General features: G+C 38.4%; 6 protein-coding genes across 6 annotated transcripts in view; 2 read left to right on the forward strand and 4 right to left on the reverse strand.

The window, feature by feature from the left end:
• Positions 1–223, forward strand: part of CBG27489 — a gene marked incomplete at both ends in the record, with an annotated part of 964 nt that extends 741 nt beyond the window's left edge. Inside the window, 2 exons of the mRNA XM_045239023.1 lie at positions 6–93; positions 141–223. Coding sequence (XP_045098057.1) covers positions 6–93; positions 141–223 — 171 coding nt within the window. The remainder of the gene's footprint in view (positions 1–5; positions 94–140) is intronic.
• A 1,974-nt stretch (positions 224–2,197) lies between these two features.
• On the reverse strand, positions 2,198–3,441 carry CBG02010 (the record flags this gene model as incomplete). Its single annotated transcript, XM_002643752.2, has 5 exons — positions 2,198–2,476; positions 2,526–2,684; positions 2,885–3,129; positions 3,177–3,255; positions 3,301–3,441. 5 exons carry the CDS (start codon positions 3,439–3,441, stop codon positions 2,198–2,200), a joined length of 903 nt encoding a protein of 300 aa, XP_002643798.2.
• Positions 3,442–5,176: 1,735 nt separating this feature from the next.
• CBG02011 lies at positions 5,177–8,410 on the reverse strand (the record flags this gene model as incomplete). The annotated part of the gene is made up of 10 exons (XM_045239024.1): positions 5,177–5,267; positions 5,311–5,484; positions 5,552–5,783; positions 5,831–6,048; positions 6,083–6,506; positions 7,108–7,270; positions 7,895–8,032; positions 8,084–8,152; positions 8,208–8,366; positions 8,408–8,410. 10 exons carry the CDS (start codon positions 8,408–8,410, stop codon positions 5,177–5,179), a joined length of 1,671 nt encoding a protein of 556 aa, XP_045092003.1.
• Positions 8,411–10,366: 1,956 nt separating this feature from the next.
• Positions 10,367–14,144, forward strand: CBG02012 (the record flags this gene model as incomplete). The annotated part of the gene is made up of 7 exons (XM_045239025.1): positions 10,367–10,948; positions 10,996–11,070; positions 12,115–12,246; positions 12,292–12,465; positions 12,720–12,878; positions 13,257–13,555; positions 14,009–14,144. The coding sequence occupies 7 exons, from the start codon at positions 10,367–10,369 to the stop codon at positions 14,142–14,144; spliced, it is 1,557 nt and encodes a 518-aa protein (XP_045092004.1).
• A 505-nt stretch (positions 14,145–14,649) lies between these two features.
• Positions 14,650–18,174, reverse strand: Cbr-osm-5 (the record flags this gene model as incomplete). The annotated part of the gene is given in 15 exon segments (XM_045239026.1): positions 14,650–14,780; positions 14,824–15,029; positions 15,078–15,281; positions 15,330–15,445; positions 15,490–15,640; positions 15,686–16,237; positions 16,284–16,521; positions 16,708–16,933; positions 16,984–17,202; positions 17,251–17,354; positions 17,388–17,450; positions 17,481–17,585; positions 17,596–17,695; positions 17,971–18,033; positions 18,061–18,174. The coding sequence occupies 15 exon segments, from the start codon at positions 18,172–18,174 to the stop codon at positions 14,650–14,652; spliced, it is 2,592 nt and encodes an 863-aa protein (XP_045092005.1).
• A 227-nt stretch (positions 18,175–18,401) lies between these two features.
• Positions 18,402–20,006, reverse strand: CBG02014 (the record flags this gene model as incomplete). The annotated part of the gene is made up of 4 exons (XM_002643756.1): positions 18,402–18,597; positions 19,339–19,477; positions 19,523–19,656; positions 19,705–20,006. The coding sequence occupies 4 exons, from the start codon at positions 20,004–20,006 to the stop codon at positions 18,402–18,404; spliced, it is 771 nt and encodes a 256-aa protein (XP_002643802.1).
• Positions 20,007–20,109: the final 103 nt, after the last annotated feature.

Genomic DNA, 20,109 nt, shown 5'->3' on the forward strand with positions numbered 1-20,109 from the left:
ATCAGTCGGTGCTGGAGGAGGGCGAAAAATATGCGCGACGTCTCCAGTTGGTGGCGGAGATTCAAAAACAAAATGAAAAAGTGGAAAGTGAAGGTATGAAGGCATTTTCATTTTAAAAAGTATTAATTATGAAACTTCAGATACCAATACCTCCAATAAGCCAGGCCCTCAAGAAGAAGAAGACCAGAAAGAGGAACCACAGGAAGATGGAAAAAAAGACTAGAAGGCCAGATAGTCACTGCCAACGACGCCAACGAGATCTGACGGGTTTTTTGACAGGTTTTCCCCCAATAAAACCTGTTACTCTTTCTTGGTACTGAGCCTCTACGCGGCGGAAGAGATCAACAGACGCAAGTCTGGCTAATACAGTACCATTCTGACAACTTCACTGAAAAGATGTCTTACTATTATTCAGATCTTTCCAGAATTCCTTCTGCATGGAATTCGGAAAGTTTCTTTTTGATTCTTCTGAGTATTCATCCCCCTCACCTCTTTTCCTCACTTCTTCTCTTATTCAGAATCTTCTAAAAGTCCTAAATGGATTTTGGATTTTTCTCTTCTTTTTGCCACTACCCCCGAGGTCAAGAAAGCTCCAAAGAAGACCATTCGTTCGGACATCATGACCAGAAAGGAGCTCATCTACGTCAGAAGTCGTCTCCAACCATGGGTCTTCTCCTCACAAGCTCACCATGAAGAAGAAGAAGAAGGCTCCACCGGGAAAACCAGGCAGAAAACCGGAAACGATTCAGGACAAAGGGCCCAAAAAGCATGACTTCAATTTGCCGTATCTAGCTTCGGAGTGAGTTTTTGACAATTTCCTAGAGTCTCGAGCTCAGCTTTCAGTTTACCGATCACTTTGAAAACTTTGAAGTTTTAATTATAAAATAGACAACATTTCCTACAATTCTGTCAAAAACCAACTTTCTAGCTATATTAGAAAACGAGATACGGTCATTTGAAATTTTCGAGGGGTTAGCGACTCAGCGTGTCTCGTCGTCTGGCACCTCTAGCCTGTGGAATTTTAAATGGCTCTATCTCTGTCCCTAGAAGGGCTGAAAATTTGATTTTCAGACAGAGTTGTGGTAAATGTTGTCTATTTATTAGTTAGAGTGATCGGAAACTTGAAAACTGAGCTCCAGAATCCTGAAAAATAGCCGAACATCAACTGAAAATAGATCTTATTGACGTATGCTGTATTTTAAACTGAATTCGATATGACAACGTGGTACGAAAGCTTACAAGTTTGTCGGAATTAACCTTATACCAGATACGACGATCTCACTTCGGCCATTTTCCTCGTGATGTGGCTCGTACCTCTCAACCCGTTCGGCGATCAAGATGATGGGCATCTAATGAGAAAAGCACAATTTGTGAAGGGAATTGCTTTGTCTTGAATTAGGCTATTACTATGTTCGTTTTTAAGCTATTGGTTTGACGTTTCATTTTTTATGTATACGAGCAGCTCGAGGACTACTGGTTTTACGGTGTTTTCAATTTTAAAAATGTATTCTCAAATTTCTTTTCCCCACTGTTTTTCAGAACTGTATCCATCCAACCTTGGCTCATTGAACTCCGACATTTTCCCTGTTCTTTTATATTTCTTGTTTTTTCAAATTTTCAAATTTTCTCTCATTTTCTTACATCAATTTCCTTTTAACTTTCAATCTTTAACTTTCAGAATCTTCTCTCCATTTGTTCCTCTTTCTGGTACATTTCAATATCCCTCTCCCAAATACTGAAGGTTGTCGCACCTCACCTGCAAATTATATTTTTCTACAGTTTTAGTAAGTTCTTACGCGTTGTATTCGAGGACACTTAAAAATCTCTGACTTAGTAAAAATTGATTTTTTTTGTGCTTAACATGCATCTTCATTGAAAAATTATTCGAAAGTGTTGGGAGAAAGATGTAGCTTGTAGCTAAAAAATTGAAAATGAAAGAGCATGTTAGCACAATACGTAGATGCGGAACAGGCATTAAAATTGGTGGTCACTTGGGATCATGGATCTTGGATGGGATGGTGGGAACACGTAAAGTTCTTGAGCTAAATAATAGAAAAAAATGAGCATTTCAGCACAATACAACGATGCGGGGAACAGACATTAAAAATGATTGGCACATGAGATGAGAGAGTCATGGATGGGATGGTGGGAACATGTAAAGTTTCTAAGTGACTCATAAAAAGTGTTCAAGTAGATATTAATAAAAGTGGGCCTGCTTCGCGAACAGGATGATATCCTCTCTGTTTCTGTACAGCCATGCCGGATATTGGAAGTGAGCTGGCTCAAATCGCACCATGCGGCAATAACTGAAGACCATGTTGCATCCAGGGCACATTCCGTAAGTGTTCAAGTCGAAATTTGTTACGTTCCACGGAATCAATGGAAGCACGAGCTCATAGAATTTGGGGGAGAGTTTAAAATCATATTTCCAGTCCTTGTTGTACACTTCGGCGATAGGCAAGCCTTGAGCGCGAACCTAAACTTATACATGATAAAGAAATGCGAATATATTTTGCAAAACTCACGCCTGAGAAGCAGGTCAGAACTTGATTGATTGTAAGGTGGAACTTCTGGGCCAACAAATTCTGAACAACTTTAGCCAGAATCAAACATTCCTCTGGAGCGGTGAGTCTTCTTTCAGGGACATCGATCCAAAATGCATCAGCAAGGAGGCGGGTATTATCCTGGAAAAAAGCAATGTTAGCAGCATTATACTGACGAACGCAAAGCCACGATGCTTTCTTTTGCAATCTCATCATTTCAAACAAAAAGTTATTGCGTGAACGCTACCTCAAACATTTCACAGACTATCGAAGTAACACTATTGAAGTGACAATCTAAGCCTTTAAAACTATGTATTTGGATTTTTTCTCAACAAACTAACCTCTGGCATAGATTCAGCTTCGATGAAACAAACTGTCCACAAGTTGATCCACTGACGGAATCGCGCAGGCATCCTCACTCCGATAAGTGCGCATTGGTATTGAAGTCTTTGCCAAATATCCACGCGGCTGTCCATTACAAACGCCGACTTAACGCCAACCAATTGATTCGATTCGAGCCAATTAGAAAATTTCTCATTTACAATGCGGAAGCTCCTGGCATTGTTAACATTCTCTTGCGTGACACCTGAAATTTTAAGATAGATCTTAATGATTATTTGAAAGGTTACAAACCTGTGGTCTTGACACAATTTTCAGTGAGCTTCGAGTTTATAACTGGCATAACATACTCGTTGAACATCATGTTCTCTCTCTGAAATATCATTTCATAAATCAAAATTAAGAATTCTCAACTCACGATAGCATTGTTTTTAACGTCGACAACGACGGCGCTGATTTGAATGACTTCGCTGGGGAAATCATAGTTCTTCTCTTGTGATGTGGTTTTGACCTTCAAAATAACAAGGTTCTGGAATGGGGTGGACGGTTGATGGATCATTCTACCTGAAATTGTAACATTTTTCAAGCAAATTGGGAAAAAGAATATATATCAAAGAAATTTTAAAGATAAAATGAAGAACCAATTCAGAAAAACGACGCGAGGAGAGAAAGAAAAAAAAGGAAATGTAGAGCTAGTCAGGAAATGATTCCGAATGACTCATCGAAGATGCGTGCGTGTTGTTGTTACCATTATACACCACATCTGCCGACAATTGCAGACACCTCGCCTTGGCGGGTCGGTCCGCAATGTGGCGTCGGGTGTGGTGCATAAAAACAACAACAACACAGACGCATCCTCGCTTACTAGGAGAAGAAACAATATTGGGAGTGTAAATTTAAAAAAAATTTTATAATTCGAAAACTGAAAACATTCCATTGTCAAACTTGTATTCGGTTTTCGCAGGAGACGAATCAAAAAGAAGACAAAAAGTTGTTCTGTTTTGTAACATTTTACAAGAAAGGAGGAAAAAATATATCAAAGAAATTTTGAAGATAAAATGAAAAACCGAATCAGAAAAAACAACATGAGAAAAAAGAGGAAATGTAGAGCTAGTTATGAAATCATTCCGAATGACTCATCGAAGATGCGTGCGTGTTGTTGTTACCATTATACACCACATCTGACGACAATTGCAGACACTTCGCCTTGGCGGGGTGGTCCGCAATGTGGCGTCGGGCGTGGTGCCTAAACAACAACAACACAGACGCATCCTTGCTTACTAGGAGAAGAAACAATATTGGGAGTGTAAATTTGGGAAATTTTCATCATTCGAAAACAGAAAACATGCTCTTTTCAAATTTGTATTCTGTTTTCGCAGGAGACAAATGAAAAATAAGACAAAAAGACAAATTAACTTACAATGCGGGTAGTTAGATTATGGCAACAGTGTCGGTTTGATGAGATTCAGAAGATGAATGCGCATTGTCGGACCAGAAGCTAAAACAGCGAACGACTAATTTTGGGGTACGGTATCAAAGCCGCGTGCATTAATTCAGAATTCTCTTGCTGTTTTTACTGCTGGACCGACAATGCGCTTTAAAAAACTAAATCCAATGTTTATCGTCGACGGACAAGAATAGTAGCCGCCAAGCACGTCCATCAGGATGCTATAGCAATTGCTCGATAGTAGCTGCGTCTTCGAAACGCGGACTGCTTAACGCACTTGACAAAAACAGAAATATGAACAAATAATTAAATTTCAGGGTTCGGAGGACGCCATCAAACCCTGATGTGTACTACGACGTTCTGGAGTTGCTCGAACATCTCGATGTTTACGAGTTCTTTGAGTCATTCAAAGTATGCGACTGCTACAAGCCTCAGAAGGCATTAATTGTGATTAGGGTATGCTGGATTTTCTACTGGCTTGAATGACTTTCTTATTATGTTTGTCGAAACAAAATTTTTCATTTTCAATGACTGACAATTTTCAGAGGCAATATGAGGAGCAAATCTTGAGAGAAACATACTAGGAAAGAAATGAGAGGGGATCATGAATTTTGAAAACCGGTGAATTGAGAGCGAATTATTAATATTGGAAAAATGGGAGGACATGGAATATTGTGAGAAATTGAAGAATTTGAGCTAGACAGAAAATGTCTAAAAAATATATTGACTGTTGGAATGAAACCATTAGGCCTAGAATGTGAGATGGAGCTTTAAAATGATATTTTCACAAGAAAATATCAATTTTTGAATTGTTGCAGTTGCTTAGAAAGAACCAGAATAGAATTTGCTATTTCTGAAGTCGTGGCATCGTTGCTGTTGAGAAAAGTGGCTTGAACAGATATGGAGAAGCGATGGAAGGAGGGCCGTGCTCACTAATACTGTAAGAAAAATTATAATCCCAGATTTTAATGAACAATTTACCTTTCTCTTTTTAGCGGGGCTTGATGGTCCGGATAGGTCTGACGGTCCTCGTTTCCTGGAAGATGATGTTTGGTCGGCTGACGAGGATGGTCCCGGTTGGTTGTACGATGAGGTTGACGGCGCCGCGATGGTTCACGTATCTTTCTCCCTTGTCTCCCCAGTACTCGATTCATACTGCATGTGATCATTTCTGCAATAATTGTTTTTTAGGCTAACATCTCCTATGGTTAGACTCTTTTACCTATCCCCTGGTTTAGTGGAAAATAGGAATTTCAGTGTCTCTTCAGAGTACCCGTACGGGAAAAACACTTCTTCATCCTTCCTGATATCCTGATCAGCAACAAAACCCACTCGTGGCTCTCCTTTCGACATCCTGAAGATTGTGGTGAGATTCGGAGTGTTCGAGTGGTTTATGAAGCGCGTCTCGTTTCCGGCTTTTGCGGAATCAAGTGCCCCTATGGCATACGGCAGATCTGGAAACTATTTGTTAAAATTGTAATTTTTAATGATATGAACTAACGGTAAACATAGCTGGTGCCATAATGATAAACCTGCCCTCTTCTATCCGCTTGATCATCGGTTATCTGCTCTCCCGTGTATTCTCCAACGATCTCGCCTTTCTTGATGTCCCTCTTCGCCATCCTGCTCCGAGTACTTTTGACTTTTGAATTTTTAAAAGAGTTTCTATTGCACGCTGAAACGTGTGGTTTCCACATCTCCGATCCATAGGAACGTTTCCTGAAATTTAAAGATTAAATTGAAGGATTATGACTTGGGACAACTCACTATCATTCTCGTGGTCCAAGCATCTGTGACATAGGCCTTCTTCGCACTCATTCCTTTGTTGGATACACTGGCAGTCTTCCGTTTGACACTGTCCCGGTGCACAATCACATCCTGGGAAGCGATGTGAGCAGTCGATGTCGCATTCGCATCGAGGCGAGCAATAATCTTTGCACACACAATCTTTGGCAAAAGGTCCGCATCGACCAAAGTGGGAGCATGGAACAGATACCGGTTCATGGTCCACTTCCTTGCTAAGATCATTCCGAAGAGCCTTGATTTCTCTTTTTGATTTTTTATTTTCTCTTGCAATTCTAGTCTCTCTGTAGTGGCGAAAATATCTTTTCTTATCTTTTTTCTTCTGATGCTTCTGTCCAGCAAATATGAATTTTTTGAATAGGATTTTGAATGGTCTGAAAAATGTTTTTTGTGAGATGACAGTTGTTTGGATTATTCTTTAATTTGGGCTGAAAACATTCAAAAAGTGAGCTACCGTATTTTCTCTAATAGAAGCTTGCCTAAATCGTCAATATTGGAAATATTATGTTGAATAATGCATCAGTTGACAAAATTTTGATATCTGTTACAGAAACCGCGATAAATGAGCTCAAATTGGCAGTTTGGCTATGCTTTTACTAGTGGAAATACGTTATCTAGCAAACTAGAATCAAAGAAAAATTTAAATAAGAACTTACGTGGTGGGTTGAACTTGACTCGGTGGTGCTTGGCTTGAAAGGGCAAGATTGGAGAAGATGCTTGTATACTGCTTTGCAAGACAATATACCATATCCATGTTCTCTGGCCACCTCGCACAGATTCGCTACTGTTGTCGTCTTGAAAAGGATTGGTAAGAAGCCTTTCAGGGGTCCAGTGCCCGGCAGTCCATTTTTTCCGTAATAGATGCTTAAGATATTAGCTGGATTCTGGAACTTGGCTGGCAAGGATTCTTTGTGATAACAAGTTTGGCTGCATTGATCGGCAGGATACGTCAACGTTTAGCATCCTGCGTCTCACATGCATCTAGTTTTGCTATATTGTGTGATGGCTCTTGGCTCTCAGAAAATTCAGCGCTCATATGAAAATTGACTTTCTTCAAACAATTTTTGAAAAGCTTGAAGAACATCTCCTCTGACATGTTGAACCGGTCTTCAACTTGACCGTGGATGTGAACGTCGCGCTGAAAATTTAATGTTTTTGGAAAGCGTAATGAAGACAAAAATTTACAAAAGTTACTTGGAGACCGTAATGGCCATAGCAGAAACCCACTCAAACCGTCAAATTTGAGCTCAAGCATCTCGATTTTCTCAAGCATCTCGATTTTTTAAATATTTCAAAAATGTTTCAACTTATAAATTACTTATCATAATATCACTAATGTTTTATCAGTTGACATGTTTTTCATAACTTTTTATAAGAATCGCGATGATTGAACTGAAGTCGACGCTCAATCGCTTTTTCGTATAAACTAATCCAAATAAGATAAACCGTTTGAAACCAACCAAGTATCAAAACTTTCAGAAGAAACACTGAATTCAGAGACTGGAAACATTCAAGCGATAAATCTCATTTGGATGAATTTATAATAAATGTTGTCAACTACAAAATTGAAGCTATATTTTTATTCAGTAGACATGGAGATGTTTAGACTAGTTCGGCGAAATCTTATAAATATTTCCAGACATTCAAAGTTGACGGTTTTCCACTGAAAATAACTGAATGAAAAACTTTTTGTTTGTTTATCGAGTTTGACCGAATTTTAGCTTTTTTAATGAAATATTTACTGTTCTCCAGAACCTCTTACCTCGCGTAGCTTGCTGTTCACAATTCTGTCATCAGCTTCCTTTTTTAGGCAAATCGTACCATAGTGGATGTCGCAATCCTTTGTTTTAACATTCTGATCCAGGTGCTGGTAGAATTTGGGAACCCCAATGACTCGGTCCTGAAAATAGTAATTAGATTTTCAAGTTTTTTTTATGAAATTATCACTCACTGGAATATTGCGAATCATCCTGTTCTTGAGACTGACCAGGTTTCTGGAGAAAGTGTCGGTCTGAATTTGCTGGAATAATTAGTTCAATAAAAAAATGAGAAAGAAAAATGCTATTCCAACTCACGAGATTGTTTGATGGCCCGTTCTGTCCAGGACCAGAAGAAATTTCCCTCATTAATTCCTTGGCATCCAATTTTTCCTGCTCCATTATTGGCTCAGCTTCTTTCTGAATCATCAGATTGTTCACAAGAATCTGATTGTTGACGTCATCAGGAATTTCTTCCTGAAATTCATTATTTTTTGAATATTATTTGCAACGCTTACCATAAATAAAGGATAGTATTCCAACCGCTCATAAGAGTTATGAGGAATGCAGATGTACTCATTGTGAGTTTTCTGGAACTCCTCTTCAGTAGAAAATTCGAAAACGTGAGATTCCTGATAAATTGTTTCGGAGCTGTTGAAAAAAAGCACCGGTGGCCGTGGCCGAAACACCCACAACGACAATTACAGTAACTGAAAACTGTACTAGCAAATATAACATAATAAGTGTCAGAATTTCATGCTTTCAGCATAAATAATGCACTACGGTGTGAATTTCTGTACATTCAAACACTGTTATCAAGAGAAAACAAACAAGAGTAGCATTTCTCTTAAAATACGTCAACGTTTAGCATCCTGCGTCTCACATGCATCTAGTTTTGCTATATTGTGTGATGGCTCTTGGCTCTCAGAAAATTCAGCGCTCATATGAAAACTAATAATCTCAGTATAATGATGTTTTCAAGCTGTTTTGATTTTATAATCTTTTATAATTTTTTCCAAATTTCATTTTTATTTTCTTGAATTTTTTGGTAATTTCTATTTCAGCCAGTTTACGAATTGTGTCAGGAAACTTGTGAGGGCACGCGAAGTGAATAAGGTAGCTCTTTCTACAATTACCATGTAGAACTGCATTATTGCAGTTTTATCTTACCGAAAAATGCTTTAAAATTGTTTTTTCCTACTTTAATTGTTCTCAAAATAATCTAAAAGCTCTCTAATCAAACTAAATTACGGAAAAAACAAAGAAATCCCATCAAAAACTGCTCAAACTTTAGTTTATTATTCTCTCCAAGAAATCAGCACCAACAGTTGGCGAATACCACATTGACAAGAGAACAAGAAACATGAAGAGACGCAGGCGGAAAAGGCGAGTGTGGGTTTTCTCTTATACTGGTCTAATAATACACAAAGTACTTGCATTTTGGCGGGAGAATTTGAAATTTGTGTTTTTCCTATTTTTTGAGCCTAATAACTGTTTTAAAAAGTGTGCGCTATATTAGAAATAGCCGTCATTGCATAACAATTCAATGAGACACTGCGGAATCCAATACATAACTAGTGAGATGACCCCTCCTTCCCTTTTTCTCGCTTCTTCTCTCTCTCTCTCTCTCTCTCTCTCTCTCTCTCTCTCTCTCTCTATCTTTTTTGAAAAAGTGCGACAACTGCCATTGCGTGCGCGTGTACTTCTGGCCAGATGTCACCATCATGTTGCCGACAGGTCCGATAAGCGCCAGATCGTCTACTCATTTCATATGTTATTCTTTCTCATAATCGATTGTCTCTCAATCAGACTTTTTAAATCGGGAAATCGGGAACCTCGTTTTCCTGAAATTTTTCTCCCGGAATTTTCTCGAAATTTTTTTACCGAATTTTTCTCGAAAAAACAATTTTCTGGCGAATTTCAGGAAAACCTGGATATTTTCCAGTCATTATTTCTCAAAATTTCTGGAATATTCAAACATTTTCTGCTTTTTTGATAGTTTTTCGAGGAAATCCATTGGAAACTTTTGAGAAACATAAAGAAATTGACAAGTCCCAAAATAAATAGACAAAAATAAGCAAAATTAATTTTAAAACTAATTTCTTGATTTTTCCCGGTTTTCCTGAAAATACTCGTATAATAATCTTGGGAAAAATTTTGTGAAAAACATTCCAGAAAAGAATAATCGGGAAATTTTTCGGGAACCCAATTTCTCGAAAAAAAATTTCGGGAAAGTTTTCGTAAGCAAAATTCCCGAAAAAAATTTCCCGAACAATTATGTTCTGAATCCCATCGTTTGTCTTTGCGACGTAATTACTGTAAAAATTGGAGACATCCTCCCTGGTTTGAATACTTCATTAGAAAATTCGAATTTTCTTTTTCACTCTCTCCCTCTATCTCATTTTCTCTTTGCTTTCTCTGCTCTCCAGTCAAGCTTGATTCACGCTTTTTCTTTTTGTGAAAATACGATTTTCAGAATGTTTCCCAGTATACCATTATTGCTCGGGTTGTCTCCTCCTGCACCAACAGGTTTACCTACCACTTTGCCTAGTTCAAGTTCTGCTCCCACGAGTACCTCTACTACTTCTTCAAACATTTCTTCGGCGCCAACTACGGTGTCCAACACCCAACAAGGTTCAGCTCCCAGCTCAATCCAAACCATTCCAAGTACTTCGAAACAAACAGCTTCTGCTCAGTCAAAATTCAAATCGCTCGGAAGAACCCAAAAACGATTCCCAAACAGACAATTGCGCTATAGAAATGCTTCTAAGAGTGTAGCTTCGACATCCACTTCAAGTAATGCTTGGAAGAACACGTCCAGCACTTGTCAGAAGACAACTCGATCCACAGCCCCATCCAGATTATCAGGATCCGCTTCTACTTCATCCTCCAACGCCTCGTCGAAACCATCCTCGTCTGCCAAGAAGAATAACTTCAAGGAGCACCCTGTTGAATACCTGGATGACAATTTTGGTGCAAATTTGTATGGATGTGCATTCAATCAGTTTCTGGCACCCACTGAAACTCCAGTTGTTGCGTTGGTCGGAAGCAAGGGAACGGTGAGAACTATTTTCCTTTTTTCAAAAAATTGTTTTCAAGTTTTCAGATTGCCGTTTATAGCCTTCCTCAAAATTCCAACAAATCGTATAAATCTCTATACAACGGAAAATTGGGTACTAAGGTATAAACTTTATTTAAATATTTATCATTCTAAACTTTACTGTTCATGATTTCCATTGTTCACTTCACTGGAAATTTAAAAAATGCGTAAGACAGTGCCGGTGAATGAGATTTACAAATATGAATTTTTAGTCGATTTTCAGCCATTTTCAGAAGTCTGTAGCTTGGATGTCAGGTTCCCGATCATTTTAAAAAATTTGGAGAGTGTGAAACAGACCTACCGTAAAAACTCTATTCGATAGCCATGGCACTCTAATGTTCGAAGGTGGTCTGGGGTGGCACTGTATTAGGGGGTGGCATTCAATTAGAGGCTGACACTTTATTGTTCGGAAACAATTTCTACTGAAACTCACCACAAAAATTCTCGATTTTCAAATTTTTCATAAAATGAATTCCGAGTTTTTCTTGATTTTTCTACTTTTTAAAGGAAACTTTCGAAGTATGATATTATCCTGAATCATTTTTGACAAATACAATATCTATTTGAAGCTTGAAAAAAAAACTAAAAGAAACAGGAAATGATTTTTTAAAGTTATTCCTAAACTTTTTATTGTTTGGAGGTGCTCTAAGATGGCACTATATTAGGGGCTGGCATTCAGTTAGGGGTGGCTATCTAATAGAGTTTGTACGGTAAATTAAAAACTTTGCTATCACAGAATTTTTTGAAATTTCATATTTCCCGGCTATTCACCAATTTTGAAAAGACATCCCTATTTGGCCCATTTTTTAACATGAACACCCGAAAAATAGTTGTCTTTGAGAAATTTCGAAGTAGCTAAAAATATGAATTCTCGAAAAAATTCTGCGAATGCGAAGTTTTTTATCTTGGTCTGTTTCGTAACCTCCAAAAAATTAAAAATAATTAGAAACATGACTGTGGAGCTCCAGACTCTCGAAAATTGTCCAAACTGGCCGAAAACTCCTTGAAAAATACGTTTTTTGTACATCTTATCGGCTGGTACTGTAGTTGTTATGAAACATAGTCCACAAAATTCACTTTCATGAGAAATAATTTTGTAAACAAAGCTTGATAAATGTATTACAGGAAGAAAAAGATTTGAACACCGTCACTTGGTGCTTTGACGTCTCGAACAAAACACAGGGCCACAAAATTGTATGCGGGGAGGAGACCGGCAGAATGTACGTTCTCAATACGTCCGATATGACTTGCGAAAATGTGAGTATTTTGAAGTGAAGTTATCAATTCTTCAGCATTTTTCAGGTACTCATCGGATCTCAAGCGGCCATCAGTGATCTACGGACACATCCTACTAATGGCGCGATGGTAGCAACAGCAGGAAACGATTGCACAGTTCGGATTTACCACATTCGTCACGAGTCAGCGCTAGTGGTCTGTGCGGGAATTCATGGACACCACCAATGTGTTCAAACAGTGGTAAGATTTTTTAGTTGAACTACTCTAGTAGTCTACCAACGTGCACTATGAGCTCAATTATCTCGTTTCTTGAGAGCTATTAAAAAGTTTTCAACTGACAAATTATTTATTACAATATCACCAGCACTAGATTTGTTGACAGATGTTTCATATCTTTCAGAAGAATTGAGATGATTGAGCTTAAGGTGCACGTATAGGGGAAGCTTCCATTTCAGCAAATACGGTATTCGGCTTTTATTGCATTTTTCTTTCAGACGTGGTCTTCGGATGGTCATCGATTGATTAGCGGAGGAAACGATCAGCGAATCATGATGTGGGACGTTGAGCAGCAGAAAGTTCGAGCTCACCTGGAAGAGAAATCACGGATTCTCAACCAGGGCAAAAAACTAGCACTGGCAAATTTAAAAGATGGGGTGAATCCAATGTAAGTCGTTTAGTAATATGATTCGGAAATTGATCATATAGAAATACAGACAAACTTTGAAGCTACCGTGAAACACGTGAAAAGAAGATCGGGCCTTCTATTGTTCCAAGTCACGGATAAAGCCCTGAAATTTTTATTGAAAATGCAGGGAATTCTATTTCAAAGTTTACCGATATTCTCAATTTACACCAAAATTTTTAGCAATCCTCTCCTACAGAACCTCTTTTATTCTTTTTGGAAGGTCCTCACATTATAGCGACCCTTTTATCAGACGTGTCCTTCTATACAGGGTTTAGACAATTTTAAACAGAAAAATCACGAAAATACTGTAGTTCTCAATAAATATTCATAACACAATGATTTTCAGCAACATCCACGGTCACACCCTAAACAACCCTCGTCCAATTTCTACCATCACCGACGTTCACTACTCTCCGACAACAACATCCAAGTGTGGGTGATGGGTTCGTCTGGACCAGAAAATCGGCGAGACGGACAAATGTCGCGGTCCCGGAGAATTGCTGCAACAATACCGGTCGCTAGCCGGGATCCATGGGCTGACTTGTGGATTCGATTCGCTGTGGATCCATTGGGAGAATATGTTGTGGCGAGCAACACCGACAGCCAGCTCATGTTTTATGATTTCAAAACAGGATCTAGAGACCCGTAAGTAGAATTTTGAATTTTAGGAAAAATTTATCAAAACTAGAAGAAAGAAGTGGTACTTAAAAAGTACTTCAAAGAACATGAAAAAAAACGCACTTTGCGACTCTAGAGGAAGACTTCGGTAGTACCGTAATTCCTCTCATGGAAGCCCACCCAAGCCGTCAGCTTTGAGCACAATCAACTTGATTACTGCGGAAGATATATAGATAAAATGATAACATATTGGTGATAATATGATAAATAGTTTATCAATTTACAACTTCTTGATATATTTTGCAAAAATCAAGATAATTAAGCTCAAAGTTGCCTGTGTTAGTGGGCTTCTATTTGATAAAATAGGTGTTTTCCATACATCGATTTTTGATTCCGAAAAGTTCGAATAACTTTTTTCCTTTGATTTATATCAGAAAAAACTGAATTTTGTCACAAAAATGTTTATATTATTTATATCAGGATCCACACAATCATGTTGAGAGACCCAGCATATCCATCGAATCTCCGGATGAGACAGGCCAAATTTTCGCCAGATGGAAAGATTGTACTGGTGGTTGGAGACTTTGCATTTATGAAAAGATTCGATAGGATCTAATTGATTATTCTCAAAATATATTATTCTCGATGATTTTGCCCCGTTTTTCTTTCATTGGTTTTTCTTTCATTTGTTTTTTAAAAATTTTTCCCGATGTTCTTTCTTTGGTGATGTCCTATCCCACTCATTTTGTCCATGTCAAAACTATTGATTTTTGTTAAAACCGGAAAAAAACGAATAAATTTTTTGTCAAATGTTTGAGACTTTCGTTTTACAGATTCCCAATAAGATCAAAAATGAAAAAAAACGCTTTCAGATTTTTTCAGTCACGTAAAAAATGTGTATACCCGGAGACATGATTTAGCAAAATTTATATTCGATTTTTTTGTGTCTCAATATTCCTGTGGACGGGCACGAATCAAGGCAAATTACTTTTTATTTTGACATCATTCTCAGTTTTTTTTTGGCAAATTTCCACAACTTAGAAGCACTCAAGTTGAAAGACAATTTTTAGAGATCTTAGAGCATTAGTTAGAAATGAAAAAAAAAACAGAAATAAAATGGATTAATCTGGTAAAAGACTTTCGTCGAACTCTGCAAAATCGTCAGGACTAAGTTCAGTGACAGTTTTTCGAGATCCAGTTTTTGGGCGGTTTGTCATACCGATAGGATCATCGTATGAGAAGTCGTTTTCTCCTGAAAAAATACCCATGAAGTCAATTAAACTCCCGGAACTTACTCATGTCCCGTTGAGACACTGAAAATGAAGCGGTGTTATCCAGTAGAGGAATATGAGCACTATATTGTCGTGCTCCACCACTAGAGCCTCCTGAGCCGGAGCCGAGCCCAGTGAGCCCAGATGGAGGAAGGGAGTGTGTAGAATTCGCCGAGTGTCGTTTCCCTTGACTCGAATCACTTTCTCTTTGAAGGCGCAGCTGATTGATTCTGGAATTTGGAAAAAAGTTGTTTATCCAGGTAATAGGAAAAGCTCACTTTTCGGCTTTTTCCAATTTATCCTTATATTCCTTATATTCAGTCATGCCAAGATCTCCAGCGATTCTGACGAGGAATTTGAGACACTCCAGATCGTGTGGGAATTTTCTATGAATTTGACGATAAAGGTCAAATGCGCGCTGATAGTTTCCAGTTCTTCGTAGACAGGTGGCAATGAGCATTTGCCATTTTGATACGTTTGGTCTGAAATTCATAAATTCTCCATTTCATTCTCCTAGTATTACTACTCACTGCATGAGAGCCGCTTTCTCAAAGTAGCTGATGGACTTTTCCGAAAATTGAGTTTCCAAATAATACGATGCTAACCATTCTACAGTATCCAAGTTTGATGGAAAGTATCGATAACTCTGAAATCATCCCTAATTTATCAACTTTTCTGAAATTCACTTACATCATAGTGACATTGGAATGCTTGGGATTTATCGCCCTCCTGGTCATATAAATCTGCCAACTTTGAAAGGATTGCAGGGTCATTTGGGACCATGCTATTAGCTTGGCTGTACAATTCGATGGCTTGAGCGGAATCTTCTAGAGATTCGTATCTGAAAATTATATTAATTATCAGAATAAGAAGAGAGTAAACTCACATTGATGCCAATTGAACTAACACTTGAACATTGTTCACCAGAATTCCGTGTAGCTTGAAGAAATATTCCAATGCCAGTTCCAGATTTCCTTGAGCTTTTGAGGCCAAACCAATATTGAACAATGCCTGAACACAGCTAGCATCATTGGTCAGAGCCTCACGATAGTGAGCCATAGCTTTATCCAAGTCTCCATTCATATAATGGATATTTCCCTGGTTCACAAGCGCATGTGCACTAAAACGATCAATTGATAAAGCTTGGTCAGCATACTGTTGAGCATCCACAAGACGACGACCTCCTTGCTGAACTTTGGATATAAAAATTGAATTTAAAAAAGTGTTCACCAAGAATCTTAACATGCAAAGATTATTTGCTGCAGCTGCTGCTGTTTTTGAGTCTTGGGCATTGAAAATCTTGAGAACCTCCACTGCACTTTCAATGTCTCCATTTTTCATCATCTCTCCGGCTTTTGTCATTTCTAGATCAATTGCTAAGACAGCATGAGTCGACTGTTTCAGAGACTCCAAACACCATTCATAGCCGATAGCGTAGCTGAAAAAATAATAATGGGGGAGATTTCTAAAAGCTAGGTTTGTACTCCGGCGCAATTAGCGGGCTAATTATTTTCACAGCTGTGATGATTGCTTTCTCCGCTTCGTTCTTTTGTTGTTTTTCCCAGTGTCTTAATGCATCCGAGTTGAGAGTTTGATTCAAGAGCACATCATCGTCTTCTTTCTCTTTCATGAACTCATCATCAGGGAAGCCAGGAATGTCGATGAGTTTTAAAAATGATTCCCTCATTTTTTCGGCGTCTTGTATGCAGAACGAAGTCAAAACTGCAAAAGAAATTGTACTGTAAAAGCTTGTAGACTTGGAATAGCACAGAATTCACACCGTCCACTTAGAGTTACCGTAAAAACTGTAAGAAAAAGTTCGTCTAACTTTCAGAACCGAGATAAATTGGTTCAAACGGGGAATGGCTTCTACCAAATGTCCCACGAAAACCAAAACATCAAACTAACTTAAGTTCAATGCACTCGCAAAATTTGGTTGCTCCTCGACAACATGCTCAAAAGTGTTCACCGCATCATCATAGGATCCCATTCTCACAAAAGTGACTCCGATATTATTCAGAATTTTTATTCTTGTATCCTTCTGAATGCTCGGCACTTGATCCAAAGCCATCCGATAGTACTTCAACGCTTTGGTAAACTCTCGACGTTTATAATGGATGTTTCCAATGTTGACCTGGAGTATATTGATCAATTTGTATGATATTACTAGAAAACATTGCTCACTCTTAATCTTCCAGAGTTCGGGAACATTTTGTTTCTCACAATGATTTCATAGGTGTTCAGTGCCTCGTTGGTCATGTCATTAGCCTCATATTGTTGAGCCAAATTGAAGAGAACCGTAAACGTTAAATCCAAATTCATGCTCTCCACTAGTCCAGATTGCTCACGGTGCTTCACAACTGCTCTCTCCCGTCTTCCTGCCTCTTTTCCCTTGTCTAGCGCCTGAACCCCTCCATTCGAAATAAACCTTTAATTTGTATGCATTCTCACCTCTTTATACTTCTTCTTCTCACTGGCAATCATACTCTCACGCAACATATCCATCACCTTATTCTCCATCTGCTTACATTTTTCCTCTTCACTGAACATCACCACTAGACATACAAATCATTGGGATCAAAACCTACCTCTCCCCCAAGTTCTCAGTGCTAATAGTTCTTTCCGCAGCTTGAACTGCAAAAAAAAATCGTCTTGTGTGCGGATATCTGTCAGTGTCTTACCTTTGTTTGCAAACGATGTGTATCCGGCTCCACGGACAGCGGTCATCGGTCGAGCCGGCTCGTTGTTGTTGGCCATCGCCGTTCGGCCGCCCATGCGGCTCATGTCTAAACTAACTGGTTGCGAAATAGTAGGTGTATAAAATCTTACTGATCATTGTGGGTGGAGGTTTGCCGTAAGAAGAGCCTGGATCTCGGAATCCCATTTGTGATGTGTTCTGAAAATGAAAAAAGGTATGAAAATTCAAAATTTTGAAAAAAATTTGAAAATATAAGACTTCAATTTTATTTTTTCGTCTTTTGAGATAAGAGTGATATCATAGGACAAATTTTAATGTGAAACATTTGAATCAGCAATTTTTCTGACTCAAAAAAAATTCAATTTTAAATACCAGTTGAAAAAAACCCTTGACAGTGCATAACTGTCAATTGAAAACAACGTTTTCCAACCCTATAATTGAGAAAAAATCCCACAAAAACAAAATAAAATTACCGGGCGCCTTCCATGACTCGATCGAGCAACAGCTTGTTGGAATTGAGGGTTTTGTGTGATACTCTAAAGCAAAATATACACTTATAGTGCTTGAAAAAAAGTTTCAATTTCAAAAAATACCTCGATATCATACGCTTGATTGTAGGAATCAAATCCACCGTAGAAATCATCGTCGTCGTTTTCACGAAACGAGTTTTGGTGCATAGTGATGTATGCTAATATTAAAAGCGTTCGCTATATGTGCGCTTAGTCAAAGCACCCCCAGGGAAAACAAGCGTTGCGTTTCCCTGGCAACCGAAAGACGCGCCGAGAGAAAGGACGCAAAGAAATAAAGAAGGAAACGCTTTTCCCAAAGAGAGATACAATTGTTTATACATATATGCAGCTGAGGGAGTTGAATATAATTGAATTCGAGTGGGAAGGGAAATTTTTTACAAATAATAAACGAAAAGAAAGAGGGAAATGAAAATTGAGGGAAGGAACGAGATCGTGGAAGAGGAAAGCGTACAAAATGGGAGATAGATTTGAATGGGTCGTTCGACGGCTTGGATAACGGTGAGGAAGGATCCAAGGCCACATGTTGTCTCAATAGCAGGACGGATGCAATCCGTGTAGGATTGGAGGGCACTGTAAATTATATAATTTTTGAAATTCCGGAAGTTTTAGTTTACGCGGATTACTGTAATTGGAACATCTTAAAACTAGAACATCTTAAAAGTGGGGCGGGGGCATGAAAATATATGTACATTATCGGTTAATAAGATGTATACGGTAATTTAAACCGAATTGTTTCTCATGAAATTGAAATTTGTGGACAATGATTCATAATAACTTCAGTACGAGTCAATGAGATATACTAAAAATATTTTCAATCGATTTACGGCCATCTCGACCATTTTCAAGAGTTTGGAGCTTGACTGTCAATTTTTAAATCACTTTGGAAACTTTGCATGGTTTGAAACAGACGTATATTGAAAAATTTGCATTCAAAGAACTTTTTTTTTGAAAATGTCAAGTTTTCCAGTTACTTGCTGATTAAAGAAGGACAGCCCTTTCCGGCTTGTTTTTATTTCGAATACCTGGAAAAACAGGTGTCCTTCAGGAATAAAAAAGGAACAAATAGCTGAAAAAAGGAGTTTTCAAAAAATTCAATCAACGCAAAATTTTCATCCTAGATCTGTTTTACACCCTCGAAAGTTTTCCAAGTGATCGGAAGCTTTTGAGCTGAACTTCAGTTTCCTGAAAATGTTCAAAATGGTCATCAATGAATCTGAAATCTTGGTTTTGTATATTTTATTAACCGTTGCTATGTTTTTTTTTGAAATTTGGTTACTGTAAATGACCACTAGCCTCATCTGAATCACTTACAAACACGCTCCTGCTCCTGAAGAATAGTCATTGTACATTTGCTCGGTGTTCCTAGCCAATTGTGTGAAACTTGCTTCACACATTGCAATCTCTCTGCTATCCGCAACAGACAAGTAGCAGTTCCAGTTGTTCAGCATAGCTAAAAATCTAATTTTCCGTCTACTAAATTCTCAATTATGCTCACATTGATATCCCTCTCCACAAACATATTCTAGCACTGAGTCCACCACAGAGTAGCGAGATTTTAAAGGTTCGTGGGGATAGCAAGCTTGTTTGATGTAACTTCCACCTAGACAGTTGTTGAATCTTTGGTAGGCTCTGAATTACAGATGTTCGTCTAGGTTTCTGCTTCCTCCAATAACTCACCCACACATCTGGACGAAATGAATTTGGGAGTGAGTTTTCATATCCGAAAGTGTCGCTTGTTTTCCTCCCAACGCACTGAACACTCCCATATTCGTCAATTCATCCGAGCATTGAGCAATCTTGTTCTCAGCCTGAGCATCACAAGTGGACCCATATCCCACAACATTGCGCATCAGACTATTGGTTTCTAGAGGAATATATCCTATTGCTGGAAACAAAAAAGGCAAGTTTGGAATCGAAAACCAACCGGATACTGTACCATTGACTGATTGAAGTAGAGCTAGCGGGATTAAAGCGAGCATGGTGTGTTGTTCAAAAGTGGGAATGGTTTTGCGATCCTTCCCCCCGATACGGAAGATGGGTTAAGCTGTCAGTTTTGGGCCGCCCCGGGGTGTCAAAAAGCGT

The sequence above is a fragment of the Caenorhabditis briggsae genome, assembly GCF_000004555.2.
Source record: "Caenorhabditis briggsae complete genome, chrX, whole genome shotgun sequence".
In the NCBI taxonomy this organism is placed as follows: Eukaryota; Metazoa; Nematoda; class Chromadorea; order Rhabditida; family Rhabditidae; genus Caenorhabditis; species Caenorhabditis briggsae.